At 36.8% G+C, this 15,504-nt stretch overlaps 1 protein-coding gene across 4 annotated transcripts in view; it reads left to right on the top strand.

Annotated features, from left to right (window-relative positions):
* The window catches only part of LOC110829412 (uncharacterized), a 134,333-nt gene extending 118,862 nt beyond the window's left edge, over positions 1 to 15,471 (top strand). For 3 of the 4 annotated variants that reach the window (XM_022063104.2, XM_022063101.2, XM_022063103.2), the window contains 5 exons: positions 5,708 to 5,795; positions 6,527 to 6,681; positions 9,399 to 9,539; positions 11,053 to 11,499; positions 13,475 to 15,471. In XM_022063104.2, the coding sequence (XP_021918796.1) occupies positions 5,708 to 5,795; positions 6,527 to 6,681; positions 9,399 to 9,539; positions 11,053 to 11,499; positions 13,475 to 13,478 (835 nt within the window). In that variant the 3' untranslated portion in view covers positions 13,479 to 15,471. Of the gene's footprint in view, positions 1 to 5,707; positions 5,796 to 6,526; positions 6,682 to 9,398; positions 9,540 to 11,052; positions 11,504 to 13,474 lie in introns of those variants that run through there. The other variant, XM_087357740.1, reaches the window with a different exon arrangement.
* Positions 15,472 to 15,504: the final 33 nt, after the last annotated feature.

Here is a 15,504-nt window from a genome sequence, read left to right as displayed (position 1 = left end):
CTACTTTACCGGCCTAATTTACTTATTGGTAAATTACAGTCCCTAGAGATGTTGAACATTTAGTCTGTAGAAAGAGCTTGTAGTCAAACCGAGGATGCTAGGTGAATTAGACGTATGAGAAAACTTTTCATCTGTATTTCCATCAAAAAGAGCTATTGAGAAGTAAAATTCATGGCAAGAAGTTCCTAAAAAAACAGCTGTTTAAGCCTTTCGTCTTATTGCGATTGACGGTCAAGGCGAGCTGAAACGTACACTGGGAGTAGAATCTTACTGTGAGGGGCAGAGTTGCCAACTTATGGCTGGAAAAGTTTTGTACCAGAAAGCAAACAGAGCATATTTTGGAATGAAGAATTTTGCTGTTATAATTATGGGGATGATGAGAACTATTTTGAGTGGCGGATCTAGAGGGATCGCTTTTAAAGCAGCCTTTTACATAAACAAACTTTGCAACAGGAAACAATAACCCCGTTGAAGAACGGTCACTTCCGCTAGTAAAATTTTAAAAAAAGTCTTAACTTTGAGATTATTTCATCAGTTAAGATTTATGCACATGAATTTATTGACACTGGGGATTTCAAGAGAAATACAAAGTTTGTTTGCAATAATGTCGGTACTATCAACATCCTCTTACAGATATCAGCAATTGATCTGCCTTACACTCTGATGCTTATGGTATAAGGCCGTATGTCTTGATTAACTTTTAAGAAGTAGGGCCTGTAATTAATGAATAAACAATAAAATAATCACGACAGCCATGTTTTAAAAATAAAGTCACTTCCTGTACAATGTCGATCGGGTCAACACAACTTCACTCCTCCTGATTCGCATTTCACAGGCACATATATAAACCACAACTTTCTAGAAAGCAATATTTAAACAAAAGCATGTAACATCATCACAAAGTATTTTTTACCGATCAAAAAGACCGTGCTATCTAAAGCGTGGTTCTTGAACGTTTAAATAGTAGGATCGTTGGTTCGAATCTCACTACAAGTTTGGATATTTTTCCCATTTTCTTTTGTGTTTTCCCCCTTGCGACGTCCAGACACCCCCTCCATCCGAGGAATCATAAAAATGTCGAAAACTGTTCACAATTGAATAGATTTGAATTATTAACCCATCGACAAAACAGGAGTGCTTTGTATTCGATGGGTTGATAGAACATATTTATTCATCTCTATTTAATGAAGATAATAAAAATTAGTGAATTTTGCCTCCATGTCTTGTTGCACAGTTAGAACTTAATTTTTTTAAAAATATTTGTGCCCTAGTCGGGCTTTGAACTGAGATTCTAATGTTTGTATGGTTTAGAATTATTCAGACCGAACGTCAATTGTGATCAACTTATACTAAAAACAATTTGAAGCTCTCAGGGCTACTAAATGCAACATCTACCCTGATTATGGGGGACAGACAATTTTCGAAAGGTTAAATCGTAACTCTGTCATTCATCAGCTGATCGTCCAAAAGACTTCATCGCAGCTTATGCTAAATTAACGTCCGACTTCATTACAATTTCGAGACGTTTTGGAAATTTGACTTCCATCTTTCCGTGGCATGCAAAATGATTTGTGGAGCCCTGTTTTGTTTCTAACAAGATTTTTTTGGCTTCGTTATATTTGAAAACTCTCTCTATGACATTGGTCCATCTTGGTAGTAATTAGATACAAGTTGTGAGCTTTTGGCATAGGCGTTAATGACTGACGCTTTTGGAAACCAATTAGTAATTTAAACACACGCGGTTATAGCTACAATGAGGAATAAAAGGAATACGTCATTTCTTTCAATTAGTACGTAGGTTATGGTACGTTTTAATTTGAGTTGCAAATAACATTTCAGATTATAGGAATGTTTTGTAACTTTAATGGTCGGATGTTAAAATGTTTGTTGTAAAGTTTACGTAAATGTTTACAGTAGTTTATATTGACTTATGAGATTCTAGCTAACTACAAATCCGACAAAAATATTTTGTGTTTCGTGCATGCATAATATTCAACATACATTAAAATTTACTTTATCTTGGAAGTTAGCTAAAGTTGTTTTTTTAAATAACAACTAAGAAGGATTTTTATGTAGTAAAATTGTATTTTATTTCTTTGACAGTATATCAGAATAAAATGTTATCAAAATTGTACCTGCCTACATTGAGGAATAACGTCATTCCTCAATCTTCAGTGTTGCACCACGATTGTATATATAAAATATACTATAATAGATTTTGGAAGGGGTTTGAACCCATGAACCCCCTCCAATGAAAACTGCCTGCCAAAAACACGAACGATGGTCTGTCTGTCTTAAAGCCAGCTCATTTTTCAGTTTGGGTTTCTTTTCGTTAGCTCGTTTTTAAACGTGAAATGCCAGACTTAGTAATATTTCAAGGCGTGTATTTAATAGGTCATATCCAGACGAGCTGGAAGCTGATGTCAAGGCAGTTCTTATTAGAGCCTCCTAGTTGTAAAGTCTTTGTTGAATGTAGGTAGTGTAAACGTTTTCGTCGTCGGATGTTCTTTCTCTTTGTAGTGCTCTGCCTTGCCTGTAAATCATGGTTCCTCCAAACAGTTGCCGGCATAACAAAGCTCAAAAACAACACACATAACAGATAATTGCTGTGATTTTCGAAACAGACTATAACCCACTCCCACCAATTCAAACCACGTAAAAAGAAACATCTTAATATCACTTTCCAACACTGTGGTAGCAGAACCGAAGTTTCAACACCGTTAATATCAAAGTCAGCCATCAGGGTAGTGAACTAGTTTCACTCACTTTCTATCATCACAGTCTATTTCTCTCTAGTCTATACATCTTTGTAACAATATTTAATATCTATCTCGATCTCTATTGTGAAAATTTTTCAAAAAAATTCTTTACCAAAATTCTGTATGCATTCAGTGTATCCCATTGTATGTTTTCCTCGTGAGATTTCTGGGACAGTACTGAAAACACACTCCGATTTGTATCCATATTCTTAACCAATTTATAATGCACAGAAATTCTCCCATTTGACTTAAATAACTTATTCAATTGTCAGATTGTTCAATAACCAAATAATAAATCCCTTATTTAAAATTAGAATTTGTTGTGTGGTGATAAATTAATCGATTCTCACAATTCTTAACAGCGTTGTTTCAGCTACAGAGCTTAGGAAAATGCAGAATCCAGTAAGTCTGGATAAGATTATGAATCGTGAAGAGATAAGGATTTGGAATGTGGCGGTTATGGATAATTCCAGGGCAGGGTGCTGAGGCAGACACATAAACCCTCAGATTAACCACCTAAATACAGAAATTCCTTCCAGGTTATGGGTTCACGTCGTATAAATATCGCATATAATTTGAGATCGTGGGAAGGTGGTGAATTGATATGGTTACTCCAGGTAATTATCTAGCAAATATATATATATAAAACACTGTAAAAACTATTACAGTTGTCAGTCTAGCTGAGTGGAACTATAGTTCTTGACATGCTGATGATAGTACTTTAACAAATCAAGAAATTCCACGTCTTTTATGGAACGCGAAGATTCATTACCGTAATCACAGGAACCAGCCATTGGATCCTATTCTGAGCCAGATGAATCCAGTCCACATCCTCGCACGCTATTCTAATTGTTAGTTCACTTATTAAGGCACTATTATTTTATTTATTTAGTGTTCTGTCTGACGACAGGTCCATATGAACAGGATCCTTCCATCCTTTTCTCGGACTGGGACCTGTTCATATACGTTCTTGGCAGATGATCCAGAAGTGGTTTGCCATTGCCTTCTTCTGTGTGTGAATGGAGTAATTGTTGGGATGCCACGGAGGAAAACTCCGTGTTGCCTAGACCACGGCCTTGCCCAACACAAGTTATAAATTCGGGCACCGCCGGGAATCGAACCCGAGACCCCCAGGATTACAAAACAAAAATTAAACTCCGCCTTCTATATCATTTAATGAGAAACTCTAAAATCACGTGGGAGACCGAAGCTGTGTCTGTTATAGATTAAAAGTTTTTGTACAATAATACAGAGCATCTCTATTTTTACAGGGGAGGAGGGGGGCGGGGAGTCTGTCTGTTTCAAGGAAACTGGAGTAAAAATGCGCGCACACACTCACAGAGAATAAAATAAAAAAAAAAGTTGAAAGCAACAGCGAAAGCCGACTGGCTCTATAAATGGATTTCGATTATTGACTCGAAGTTCCATGTCTTTTAGTTTTCGTAGAAGGTAAAGCCATTAAAAATGTGTATGTTTGTGTTGGTTCTATGTGTCTGCCACTTGACAGGATGCAGTCTTTTTCAAATGCTCCATTTCTCAAATAAACCAAACTTCTTTTTTTTATTTGATGTTTTGAAAATACTGCACATGTTATGCGATTATTTTTAATCGCTTTTCTCCTTTACAGAATAACTTCAACATTATATATAGTGAGCCATCATCGTCATTACTTTCAAAGTTGAATTTGTTTTTTAACTTCTTCATTAATAGCCGAACACTTTTTATGTGTAAACTATTTGCGTGCATAAAATAGAAAGATATTAAGCTCAGTCCGATGTATCAAAAAGTATACGACTTTCTCAAGTCAACACTGCGCTGCTTTAGAAGTCTGTCCAAGTCGCAAAATCAGCTGATTGTAAGTAAAGGGAAAACCAGTTGGTTATAATCAACTCTTTAAACTTTTTCCTTTACACTAACGTAAGTTATATATTCGCATTAAGTGGGTCCGTTATCGCCATGACCTCGGAGGCTCTCAATCCCTGACGTCATGGCTGGAAGAGACGACCTCGAAGTTTCGACGGGTAGCTATGGATGTCCTGAGAAAAACTTTGTGGTTGAGGATGGGAGATTCAGTTTCTCATGGCGTCGAGAATGATTATGCCTGGCTTATATGTCACTGCGCCGTGCAGTTTGGTAGAAGTTTACCGACTCCGGACCAAAGTTTGAATTTGTATTCAATGTCTTCCGCAGATACCTGGCCACTTCCGTAGCCTAAGTAGAAGACCTCTGACAGGGGACACGAGGTCGCTTCAGCAGTGATGATTACCGATTCGACCTACAACAAAGTTTTACGTTAATGTCTTGAAAAATCACAATAATAAATAAAGTCCCATAGTCGGGGAAATTGTCGACGTTTCGATACTGGAGATAGTTGTCCCAAATATCTGCCTTCATTTTTCGTAACTCAGAGTTTTCAGACAACCAACGAGGGAACTGGTTTTAGTGTTTGAGCTGCGAACAAGATTAGAAAAGTATACTCGCTGGAGTACACTGACATTTCAAAGGCGTTCTTCACGTTACATTGCGTGGATCATTGTTATAACAATATTATAGCATGGCATTATTGCGTCTTAAGTAAATTTACACATAGGTGAGCCGAGGTCATTGTCATTAATGTTATCTTCCTCCTTAGGAATGACGGAATAGGAAGACATACGTAAATGGACTTCCCGAACAAAGACCTCGGATCATATTAGTGTAACAGTGACCTACATGATGTGGAAAGAAGAACACGTTTGGAATGTAGTGTACTCCAAAGAGTGCATCTTTCTAGTCTTGTGTTGTATACAGCCCAGTGCTGTGAAAACGCAAATATGCGTGTGTACTTACATGTCCAAGCAAAGGGTTTGTGACGTATATTCTCGTGGTTACGGTATAGAACACTGTAACGCTTAGACGTAAATATGCGTTTTTCTCCTCAAAGACTTCAGAATATTCTTGTATTTCAGGATACTCAGCGAGGAGGAGAAACAGCCCTTCATAGAGGAAGCTGAGAGACTGCGAAGCGCTCACAAGAAGGACCATCCTGATTACAAGGTAAGGAACTACTTTGCGCGATTCACATCAGACAGCGGGAAAAAATTACCTAAATTCATGGAGCCGAGTAGCTAACAGCAGTTCAGCTAGTCAAGAAAGCCTCTGCCCTTTATGGAATGTTTATTAACGTGTTCACAAATGTCCGCCATTTGGCCTTGTCCTTAGCTAGCTGAATCCAATCCACACACTTAAAATTTTTTTTATAATACTTTTTAATATTATTCTCCCACATTTACCAAGGCATCCAAAGGCCATTAAAGGTTTATATTACAAATTTGTGATCATTTCACATCTTTAAATCGTGTGTTATATATTTGGTGAAGATTATAAAACTGTTGGGATTTGAGGTTTTAACGGCGGTGAGTTTGAAGATGGCTGTCTTCAGGGTTGTTGGACTACTGCACGGCGCAACAACCCAGAAGACACCCATCTTCAGGCTCTTCACTGTTTATTTTTTTCCACCCTCCTGATACTTGCTTTCTCTTAGCGCCAGATAGCCTTCAACAATTTGTTCTTGAACACCATCTGTCTACGTACTTCTCTTCGGGGTGAGAGACCGAGTTTAACACTCGTTCAGTACAACACGTAGCAATGTCTGATGGTAAAAGTACAATGAAACCAATTTGGCGTTGAATGAGGTGGTAGAAATACCATCCTACAGTAAATAATAACATGAGATGATAATTCTTCACATCATTACGCTACTGAACTAAAACTCTGTGTGTCGATAGTATCAACCTCGACGACGGAAACCGCCCAAATCAGCAACAGCAGGATCGGCGCCATCTTCCGTTCTGACCGACAATGGAGAACTACCTGGAACTTCCGGTGTGAGTTCCTCGTCTTCTTCAGTTGGACCAGACCCCACCCCATCTCGGTGTCATCGGTAAGACAAGTCAAAACAGTACATTCCTGTTAATTTTAATAAGATTTAAGTTAAATACCATAATTTATCATGAAGAGTACAAATTGCTCCCCCCTCTGTTACTGCCTCCCTCTTAGAATTTTACTTTTAAAACATTCATAACCTATAGCCCTCTCTTAATCTGAAAGATCAGGTTTTACATCCGTACAAAAGAACTTTTTTTTCCATTTGTTACATTATGCATCGTATAGGCTTTTGGTTAATGTTGTCCAATTCCTTAGTAAATCATCATCCGTAAAGATCTAGGCCGTGGGAATTGGAGATAAAATGCATTCTTAACCTCGCCTAGATATTTGTGTTGAGCTTTACGCTCCGGCCCATTTATTCTCGGAGATAAAACGCCCGGTATATATTACGCAGGGTCTGTCATATTCTGACACATTTTGAAATTAATACAAGAGTCATGTAAAGCCTACATATAAGAATCTCATTTTCTGACATTTTACATTTTGGAAACATCGTCTTGAGATGGCCTCCGTCCTTCTACAAGCGTTCCTCCACTCTTGAGCACAGGGTTTCCTTTACTTTGTGGCAAATCTGGAAATTTAATTTGAATTTATTTTTAAATTCTGTTCTTCAGCTCGAAGATATTTCGATGACGGTCAATGTAAACTTTGTTTGCATCCGTCGATGTTATAACGGTTTGAGCTGTCGATCGATTTTGCTGGAACCATATCGATTCGAGATGTCGACGGAGACGTTGTTACCAAATTCGAGCTAAAGAATCGAATTCTGACAATATGTCTACATTTAGGACAAAACCGTCAAATATACCAAGACGAGTGATAGAAATAAGGTACACCCAAGGGCAGATGAATGTTTTGTGAAGGAATACATCTTCAAGACAATGATTTCAAAAAGTTAAATGTTAGACGAAGTGTTTTGATGTACATTTGACTTTTTAGCCCACGTTTTGTATATAGAGCTTTTCAAATTGTGAATCTGTATTTCATAACGAGTCAAGTTATTATGGCGGATCGTATATTGGGATCCAACGTGAATCTGGACTCCGTGGAAAATAGGACTTCTTGCCATAGCTGGGAATTAAACCCTGGTTTGTTCAGATAGTAGCCAGTAAAATTTTAAATTCTTCATAGTTAATTGAAGGCCTGCACAATAAATACCATATAACTTTCATATCTGTTCAGACTTTATTTATAATTGTCTTTCACCTTGAAACGTAAACTTCCCCATGCTGAAATTCTGAAGATTCTATAAATGGTTAGTGTCAATTGTCGAGATATGGCAGGATAGATTTTCTTCTCATTAACATTGCAACACACCAAAGATGAAATGCACCGGTTTCAGAGCAATAAAACTTGTTCGTAGCATGGAAAGTGTTAACATTTGCTATTTTATATGAGTTGTCTTGTGGCTTGTAGTCTCAACAGTGTCTCAATAGACAATGCGTGATCTTTCAGTTATTGACATGCGTTTTCAACATAAAGGACCGAGGAAAAGGCTGGTTACAGAATTTTCGGCAAAACATCGGACAGCTAGTGTCATTAATCTTGTAGTTAAACGAGTAGAAACAACGGAGTGTATTGAACATAATGGCGGCTGTAGCCGGAAACGAATGGCGAACACAGAAAACCAAATTGTAACGCGAAGACAAGCGAGGATCTTACCTGTCGGAAAGAAAAAAACATGGCAGACCGCGTCATACGAGTTACCGGCTCTGACACTTCCCAGATTCTCTTATGTTAAAACACTTTTATCGTATCCGTTGGCAAAAACGTTTTCTTAGTCGAAATGAAAGGAAGAAGCAAAACAAACAAACAAGAAACTAATGTAACAGACTTCACTTCCGAAGTAGAGCAACTTGCTAGGAGCTCGTAGGGGTTATGCACTAGACTTGTAGCCTACTCAGTTTGAATCTGTTCTGTTCTGGCATGGATTTAGTGAGGTCTTCAGACAAATTATGGATGTTTATTACCTTAAAACGGTCTAAACCTCTCTTTTTCCGAATCCTTACTTACCCACCGTTCATAATCATAATCATCATCTTACCACATCATTTGAACTATAGAACCTTTGAAGTAACTGCAAAGTAGTCGGCAATCAAATATAAAGGAGGAGTTCAAGGTTTATTTTATAATCTAACCTAACCTAACATAACCTAACCTAACCTAACCTAAACAATAACCAAGAATTGAACTTCCACAGTGGTTGCGAAATAACTGGATGGAGAAAATTTCTTTTTGAGAACAGTCGCTCATTTAGTCGAGACATTTCCAACATTTTACGCTACAGTTCATTATCGTATTCACAACAGCCAGTCACTGGACCTTATTCTAAGAAAGTTGAATTCAGTTCACACCCTATCGTAATAATTATCATAAACGGATTAGTCCTCGTGGTCTACTCAAATTCAGAATTATTTCTGAAATTATGAATCAGATATTTGCGTAATTAACCACGTCCGAAAATAAATTTACGTGTGTATTCGTTAATGTGACTGACGTTAATATGATAGTTTAACGGCAGCTTAAGGCTGTGTTCATATACAAAACGTTTCTTCATCTAATCTGATTTATGTACAAGTGCAACGCTTATAGAAGTCAAACTTGATGATAAATTCATTTGAAGATGTTGACATTAGGCCTAGAATCAATTATACTTGTTGTTAATAGGTTTAAAGTTCTTTCCTGTTCAAGGTATCGATGCTCTGTTCGCAGGATGAAGTTGTGTTTGCCCGACTCCCCACCAGGTCCTGACTGCAGTTTCGCCAAACTTTACGCCGACAGAGACACGGCGGAAGCTTCCATCAGGCAGTCAGTTAACTCCGAAGATCTTGCTGCTCACAAGGCATATTCCTGGTAAAATGAACGACTAATCTGAACCACAACATGGTTTCAGCATCATTAGTTGTTTAGCTTATAAATACTTAACCAAATGATTTAGTTACTGGCTTGCTATTTAATGATTGAGGCAAAAAATTACGTTTTTAAAAACAATATTAAAAATTCGACGACTAAACGAATTTGAATCAAACTCCGAATAGAATAAATAATCCGGCCTGTAATTCGTAAGTACAGAGCAGGACACATTTAACATGTGCGTTTGTTACTAGCTAAAGTACGCGTTGTTCTTCACGGCTTTTGTTAAAATAAACTGTAGGTACTTAAATGATAAAATTGTTTATTTCTTACGTCACACGCCCTTAATAAACTATTACTTAGTAACTGTAATTGCGTGTATATTAGATGATTTTTTTTTCAGTATCGTATGTCATATTTATTAAATTTAATGTTGCAAATAAGCTAAAAAAACAACATTTTAATCTCTTACTCATTAAAATCAAGTTCCAGAAGCAAGAGGATTTGTCACACACGCGTCTTGTTTACCGCCTTGGCGCCGTATGGTGGTAAGCCTTATAAATACTGAATATTTGCTGTTATCTGGCTTGTAACGATGTTTAGTCTGATAGAAATTTATCAGCGTTTCTGAGGCGAGCATGATTTGTTGTTCTAATTTGATCCATTCGGTCTTCTACGGTTGGCTAGCGACGAAACAGTTGAGGACATAGATAGCTTTAAGTAATAGGCCTGTGTGCTACATGGTACGGGGTAAACAGAAGTGTGTTATTTGTAGACCACTACCAGAGTACCAACAGTCTTCTTGTGGCGAAATTGTACAAATTATTGTATTTATCACCAGTTTTGCTCGAAGGCTTATCATGGACCAGACGATTCGATACATACTATTAAAAAATTAATTTTCCGCAGAGACTCCAACCCAGGGAAAATTTCGAGTTTGTTGCGTATTTTTTCGCCGAAACAAAGAGTTCTATGCGTCTTTCGTCTGTCATGCTTAGATTCCGAATAACAGAAATCATCTTCACCAGGATTCGAACCCAGGAATGTTTCAGGTTTGTGATCGCTTTTCCTGTAATCTTCTAGTAGAAACAAACAACTTTGGTCATGGCGACGTTCTTCAATCGTGTTTAATTTCCAAGATTCCATAATCACCCTCACCGGGTTTCAAGCCCAGGACACTATTTCGTTGCCTTGACATTTCTAAAATATCTTTCTGGTTTCAATGAATAAGCATGGCTAGTGTGGTAAATATCTTTTCTCAAACTGTAAGCGAACACATTTCCAGTTTTTTTTATATATAAGAACATGGCATCTTGTTTCAAACGAAGAGTTGGTCTCTAAAATCAAAACGCAGCGTAAGAAAATAAACGAAGAGATGGCTTTCCCTGTGGAATGAGTTAATGGCTGTACTTAGGTGTGGCGTCCTACTTCGGTACTTGTACAGAAAAAGATGTATTGATTTATGAAATTAATTAACATTCGTTAACGCGAGAGGGCCATGTTATGGTTCTAGCGGCCACTCCCAGTACCAGTTGGTGGCCGGCAGTGGAGTCGACTCCTCAGGTGGCGCAGATAGTCACGTCATGTCTCGTCACCACCACCAAACCTTCTCACGCCACACGGGTGGCAATTCTGGTTTCGTTTATGGCACCACTGCATCATCAGCTCCCGGAAGTTCCGGTCTGGCGGGAGGTCCTACAGGTACAGCAGGTTTCGGCCTGAGATCCCCGGCAACTCCCACAGCAGGAGGGTACGTTCCCGGACCTGGGGGCGACTTTCTTCACCACCATCACCATCTGCACCCATCGGCCACAGCGGGGGCAGGCATCTCCAATACGTCACACCATCAGTCAGCACCTCCTCCTACAAGCCCTTTTCCTGCTACGAGCTTCCCCGCCACACATCATCAGGCATTCTACCCTTACGGGCCGCCCCAAGGGCCCTACTACATGTCACCCAGGTAATAGACAGAAGTGTAATCCTAATATTAAAAGTGCTGGGGTTGGCTGGCGCGCAGTTACAAGTTTAAAATGGAAGGTCATTCATAAATCGTGATATGATAGCTTTTTTCATTGAAATGCATACTTGAATGATTAACAGCTCAAAAAGGGGAAATAGGGGTAGTGTTTTCTTCTTTTTCTGCAAGTTCAGAAATAATGCACTATGGGCTGGACTTTAAGCTTATATGGAGAAAAAATGTACCAAGTGTTCTGATGAATTTATTTATTTATTGCCTATTTAAAAATGCTGACAGTAGCTCAGATAATATAGCAAGAAATAATATGATGATTAAGTAATAATGAATTGAAAAGGATGTGGAAGGAAGTAGTTATGGCCTAATTTAAGGTACTATTTTGGAATTTAAATTAAAAGTCTTAATAACCATGAAAAACCTGTCAGGATAGCTGGTGTCTGGCCAAGATTTGAACTTGGGACCTCCCACGTAATTTTTTTGGAGCTAAGCTTTAGACACAAGAATGATAGGAACTTTTTATTCGGCTGTCCAACAGTGCTTTATCAGACACTTATGCTATACAGAAATGAATGAGAGCTTGTTGAGGAAAGTGGTGGTTTATCTTATTTTAATATACACTCCCAGAATTTCTAAGGAGGGACTGGGAAAAATCAGGAAAAATGTCAGACAAGATTGCTCTTCTTCTGTCAAAGAATGTTCAAATCTCAGACCTTCAGAATATGACAGGACAAGGCAAGTTGTATTACAGAAACAGGCTGTCACAATGTGAGGAAGACAGTAGAGTTCTTCAAAGTCAGAACAGACCAGTGACATATCCTGTAGCTGATACTGTAATTTTTTGATTGACTATTCTAAAATACTACTTCAGTTGACTGCAAATTAAAAAAAATAGTAATGTTAAAGCTGTGTTTATGGTTTTTGTTGACATTTTATCATGTTAGCTTCTATAAGGGCCACTGGCAAATATCCTGAGAATGGATTTCAGCACCACAAGAGACACTGATGACTCACAGGGCTGTATCATTTATATGAAGGCTCAAGGTTTTGTGATTTTGTTTTTACCAGTTCAGGGTTAGGGTCACTGGTGGATCATGGGACAAAATTTAAATTCAGTATAAATTGCTTGGAAGCAGTGTATTAAAGGTTAGGTTTTTGTCATAAATATATTGTGTTTCTGTATTTGGGTACTAGTGGGTTATCGGGACACAAAATGGGAGAGTCGAATATCTGGATTCATATTTAGCTAAGTTCTTGTGGCGGCGTACAAATGATAACGGCGATATTTTTAAAACGATTCTAAAATCTATTAGCGAATTTTGGCCTCCGGAGACAGGTTGTAACAACGATTAACATCTCATGCATATCCAAATAAAATATAATAATTTGTTATTTATTGAAATAAAATATAATAAGTTTCAAGTATATGCCATTTATCCACACACATTAACCTAACCTATTTTTAAAGCGATGTGTACCGATAACCCACAAGTACCTGTATTTGTTACATCAGAGTGACTATATTTTCTGTTGTAGAAAATGAAGGATTGGTATCATAGTATTCAAGTCCAACAGTGTATAGTGCAACTTACACTGTCAGTTTTTAGCAAACTGCAAAGTAAGAAATCTCAATTTTTATAAAAATACTAATATTCTGTGTGTCATTTCATAATAAAGAGAAATGAAATTTTTTGATGTTATGGTCGTAAATAAAAAGCACTATTTTCAATTGTCATTAGTCTTCATTTGATCTGTGACATAAATTTATGTAAGTCAGTAAATACTATTGTTTGCTGATATAATGAAGAGGCTGATTGTTTATGACAGGCAACTGAAGCAAATTAATTGTACCTGAATGTTACATTTCTTCCCAGAATCTCACTATGAAGCATAACAGTTCTTTCTTAAGTAAAGTATGTGGGTAATTTAAATCCAAATTATGTTGGTGTCATTTTCCATACAGGTGAAAGATGGCAGTGACTGTATAATGAGGAATTTCTGACTCAGATCAGTTGCCAGGTGGAAGCATTATGTAGCAGAAGTGATACACCATGGTCTAAGAAACATCCAGAAGTTTGTGTTTGTCAGCATCTGGTTTTCAGTTACACTATATTCCATGAAGTTCCGAGTTCAAAAATGAACTGTGTGTAGATTGAATGACTCAAATTAAAATAAAATGAAAACTTTTACATCAGCCTTACCAACTTTGTGACCTGTAAAGCTGGACTATGTCCCTATGTGTGACCCACACATTAGAACATAAAAGACATTAACAAACCTGCAGGACATTTTAGGGATAACATTTTGTCCAAAAAATCAAAACTCAATTTAGGCCTTGAATAGCATATTCCATGTATGTGGAGCTACATGAGTTTAACTTACCTAATTTTTCCTTTTATGCCGTTCTGTCCCTATGATGTGCTCCAGGCCATAAAATCAAATTTTAAGAATAGCTTGGAAATGTGTACCTATGTATTTGAGAGTTCTGCTTTGAACTGTTAACTTAAAACGTTTATTTATGTTTCTAAGGTGTATATGTCTCTGTTTGTTGTTGAATATTTAATAACAGTATACATTGCTTTTTTTTTTATTTTTCTGTCATCATAATTCAGAGAGGTGGAAATGGTGCATGGCATATTAAGTTCTAGTATTAACACAAAGTGTGTGTAAAGCTATTTCCACTGTTAGTGAAAACAAAGATCTTAAGAAGACTTCATTTTTATCTTTTGTCTAAAAAACAGTTTGAAAGTCAAAATAAGAAAGTAGTGAGGGAAGGTTATTGAAACAATGGAAGCTGACTGTGAACTGAAATATAGACCCTACATAAATAACATGGCCTTACATATTGTATGAAGACCTACATAAGTGTCAAATATAATTCAATAAATGCTGCATATGTCAAAATATTTTGATTAGAGAATTATAATCTGTAACAAAAGGAATATTATGTGAATATCATGTGCCATTTTTGAGGTAATGATTATCAAATATTATTTGTGATCCAGTTTGCATTTTGTGAATCGTACAAGTTTTCATCAAGTTTCTTGGTAACATATTTAGTTTCACCACTGAAAATACATGTTTTGGTATATTTGTTTTGACTATATTTATCATTTGCTGTCACAGAGTTATGTCAGTAAGAGAAGTGGGCTGTTAATAGTCGGAAATTTCATGTTGTTTACCAGTGTGTTAGGTACATATGTGTTTATGTTGTCTTCCTCCAACTGGATGATTGGTTTGATAAAGAAATTTTTCCAGTTCATGGATATCATAAATTAACTGTATGATTATAACTTATGAGATTAAATTTTTATTTATTGCAAATTTTCTTTCTGTAATTAAGAAAGTGTATCTTGCCATTCAGACACTGTTTTAATAAATTTAGTAAAAATTTAACAATTTCATGCTGGATAATGTTATGGATTTCATTGCAAATGTAGTGTTTCTTTTCCCCATGAAGCAGTTTTACAAATTTGAAAGTGGGGAGTGTGATTCTCATTTACTATGACAGGGTCTAGAATTTCTGAATATGATGTTCACTTAGCAAGGATAAAATATGGTGGAATTATGGTGGGAAATAAACTTGGTTTTGGATGGCTTTCTTTTTGCATAATATGTGAAATTGATTTAAAGACTTTTATCTTTCATGTATTGGAATTTCTTAGCATTGAGTTTAATATTTTTCCCAAGATTTCTTAGGCTATTGTACAGATGAAATAAATTATAAATGTATTTGTAAATACAAACATAACTTTTTTCTAAATGTATGCTTTCCTGGAGTTTAATATTTAATTTTTAAATGTTTGTTTGGTGTTTGTTTGTTTGTTGCTTCCTTCCTCAAACTCTCTTTGATACTTCACAGATCATGGATTGGCTTTTTTCTTCAGAGTCAAAGTTGAAGATTTGTTCCACGTTAAATTGATATCAAAATAAATATGCAGTATCATGATTCAAAATCCACTTGTTGGTTCATGTATTTGAGGCGTGCCCATC

This window comes from Zootermopsis nevadensis, unplaced genomic scaffold (assembly GCF_977971745.1).
Source record: "Zootermopsis nevadensis isolate Lab colony 2312 unplaced genomic scaffold, Znev_1.0 Znev_ptg000028l, whole genome shotgun sequence".
NCBI lineage: Eukaryota > Metazoa > Arthropoda > Insecta > Blattodea > Termopsidae > Zootermopsis > Zootermopsis nevadensis.
The sequence above is the reverse complement of the archived record's forward strand: the minus strand, read 5'-3'. Positions and strand labels throughout refer to the sequence as shown.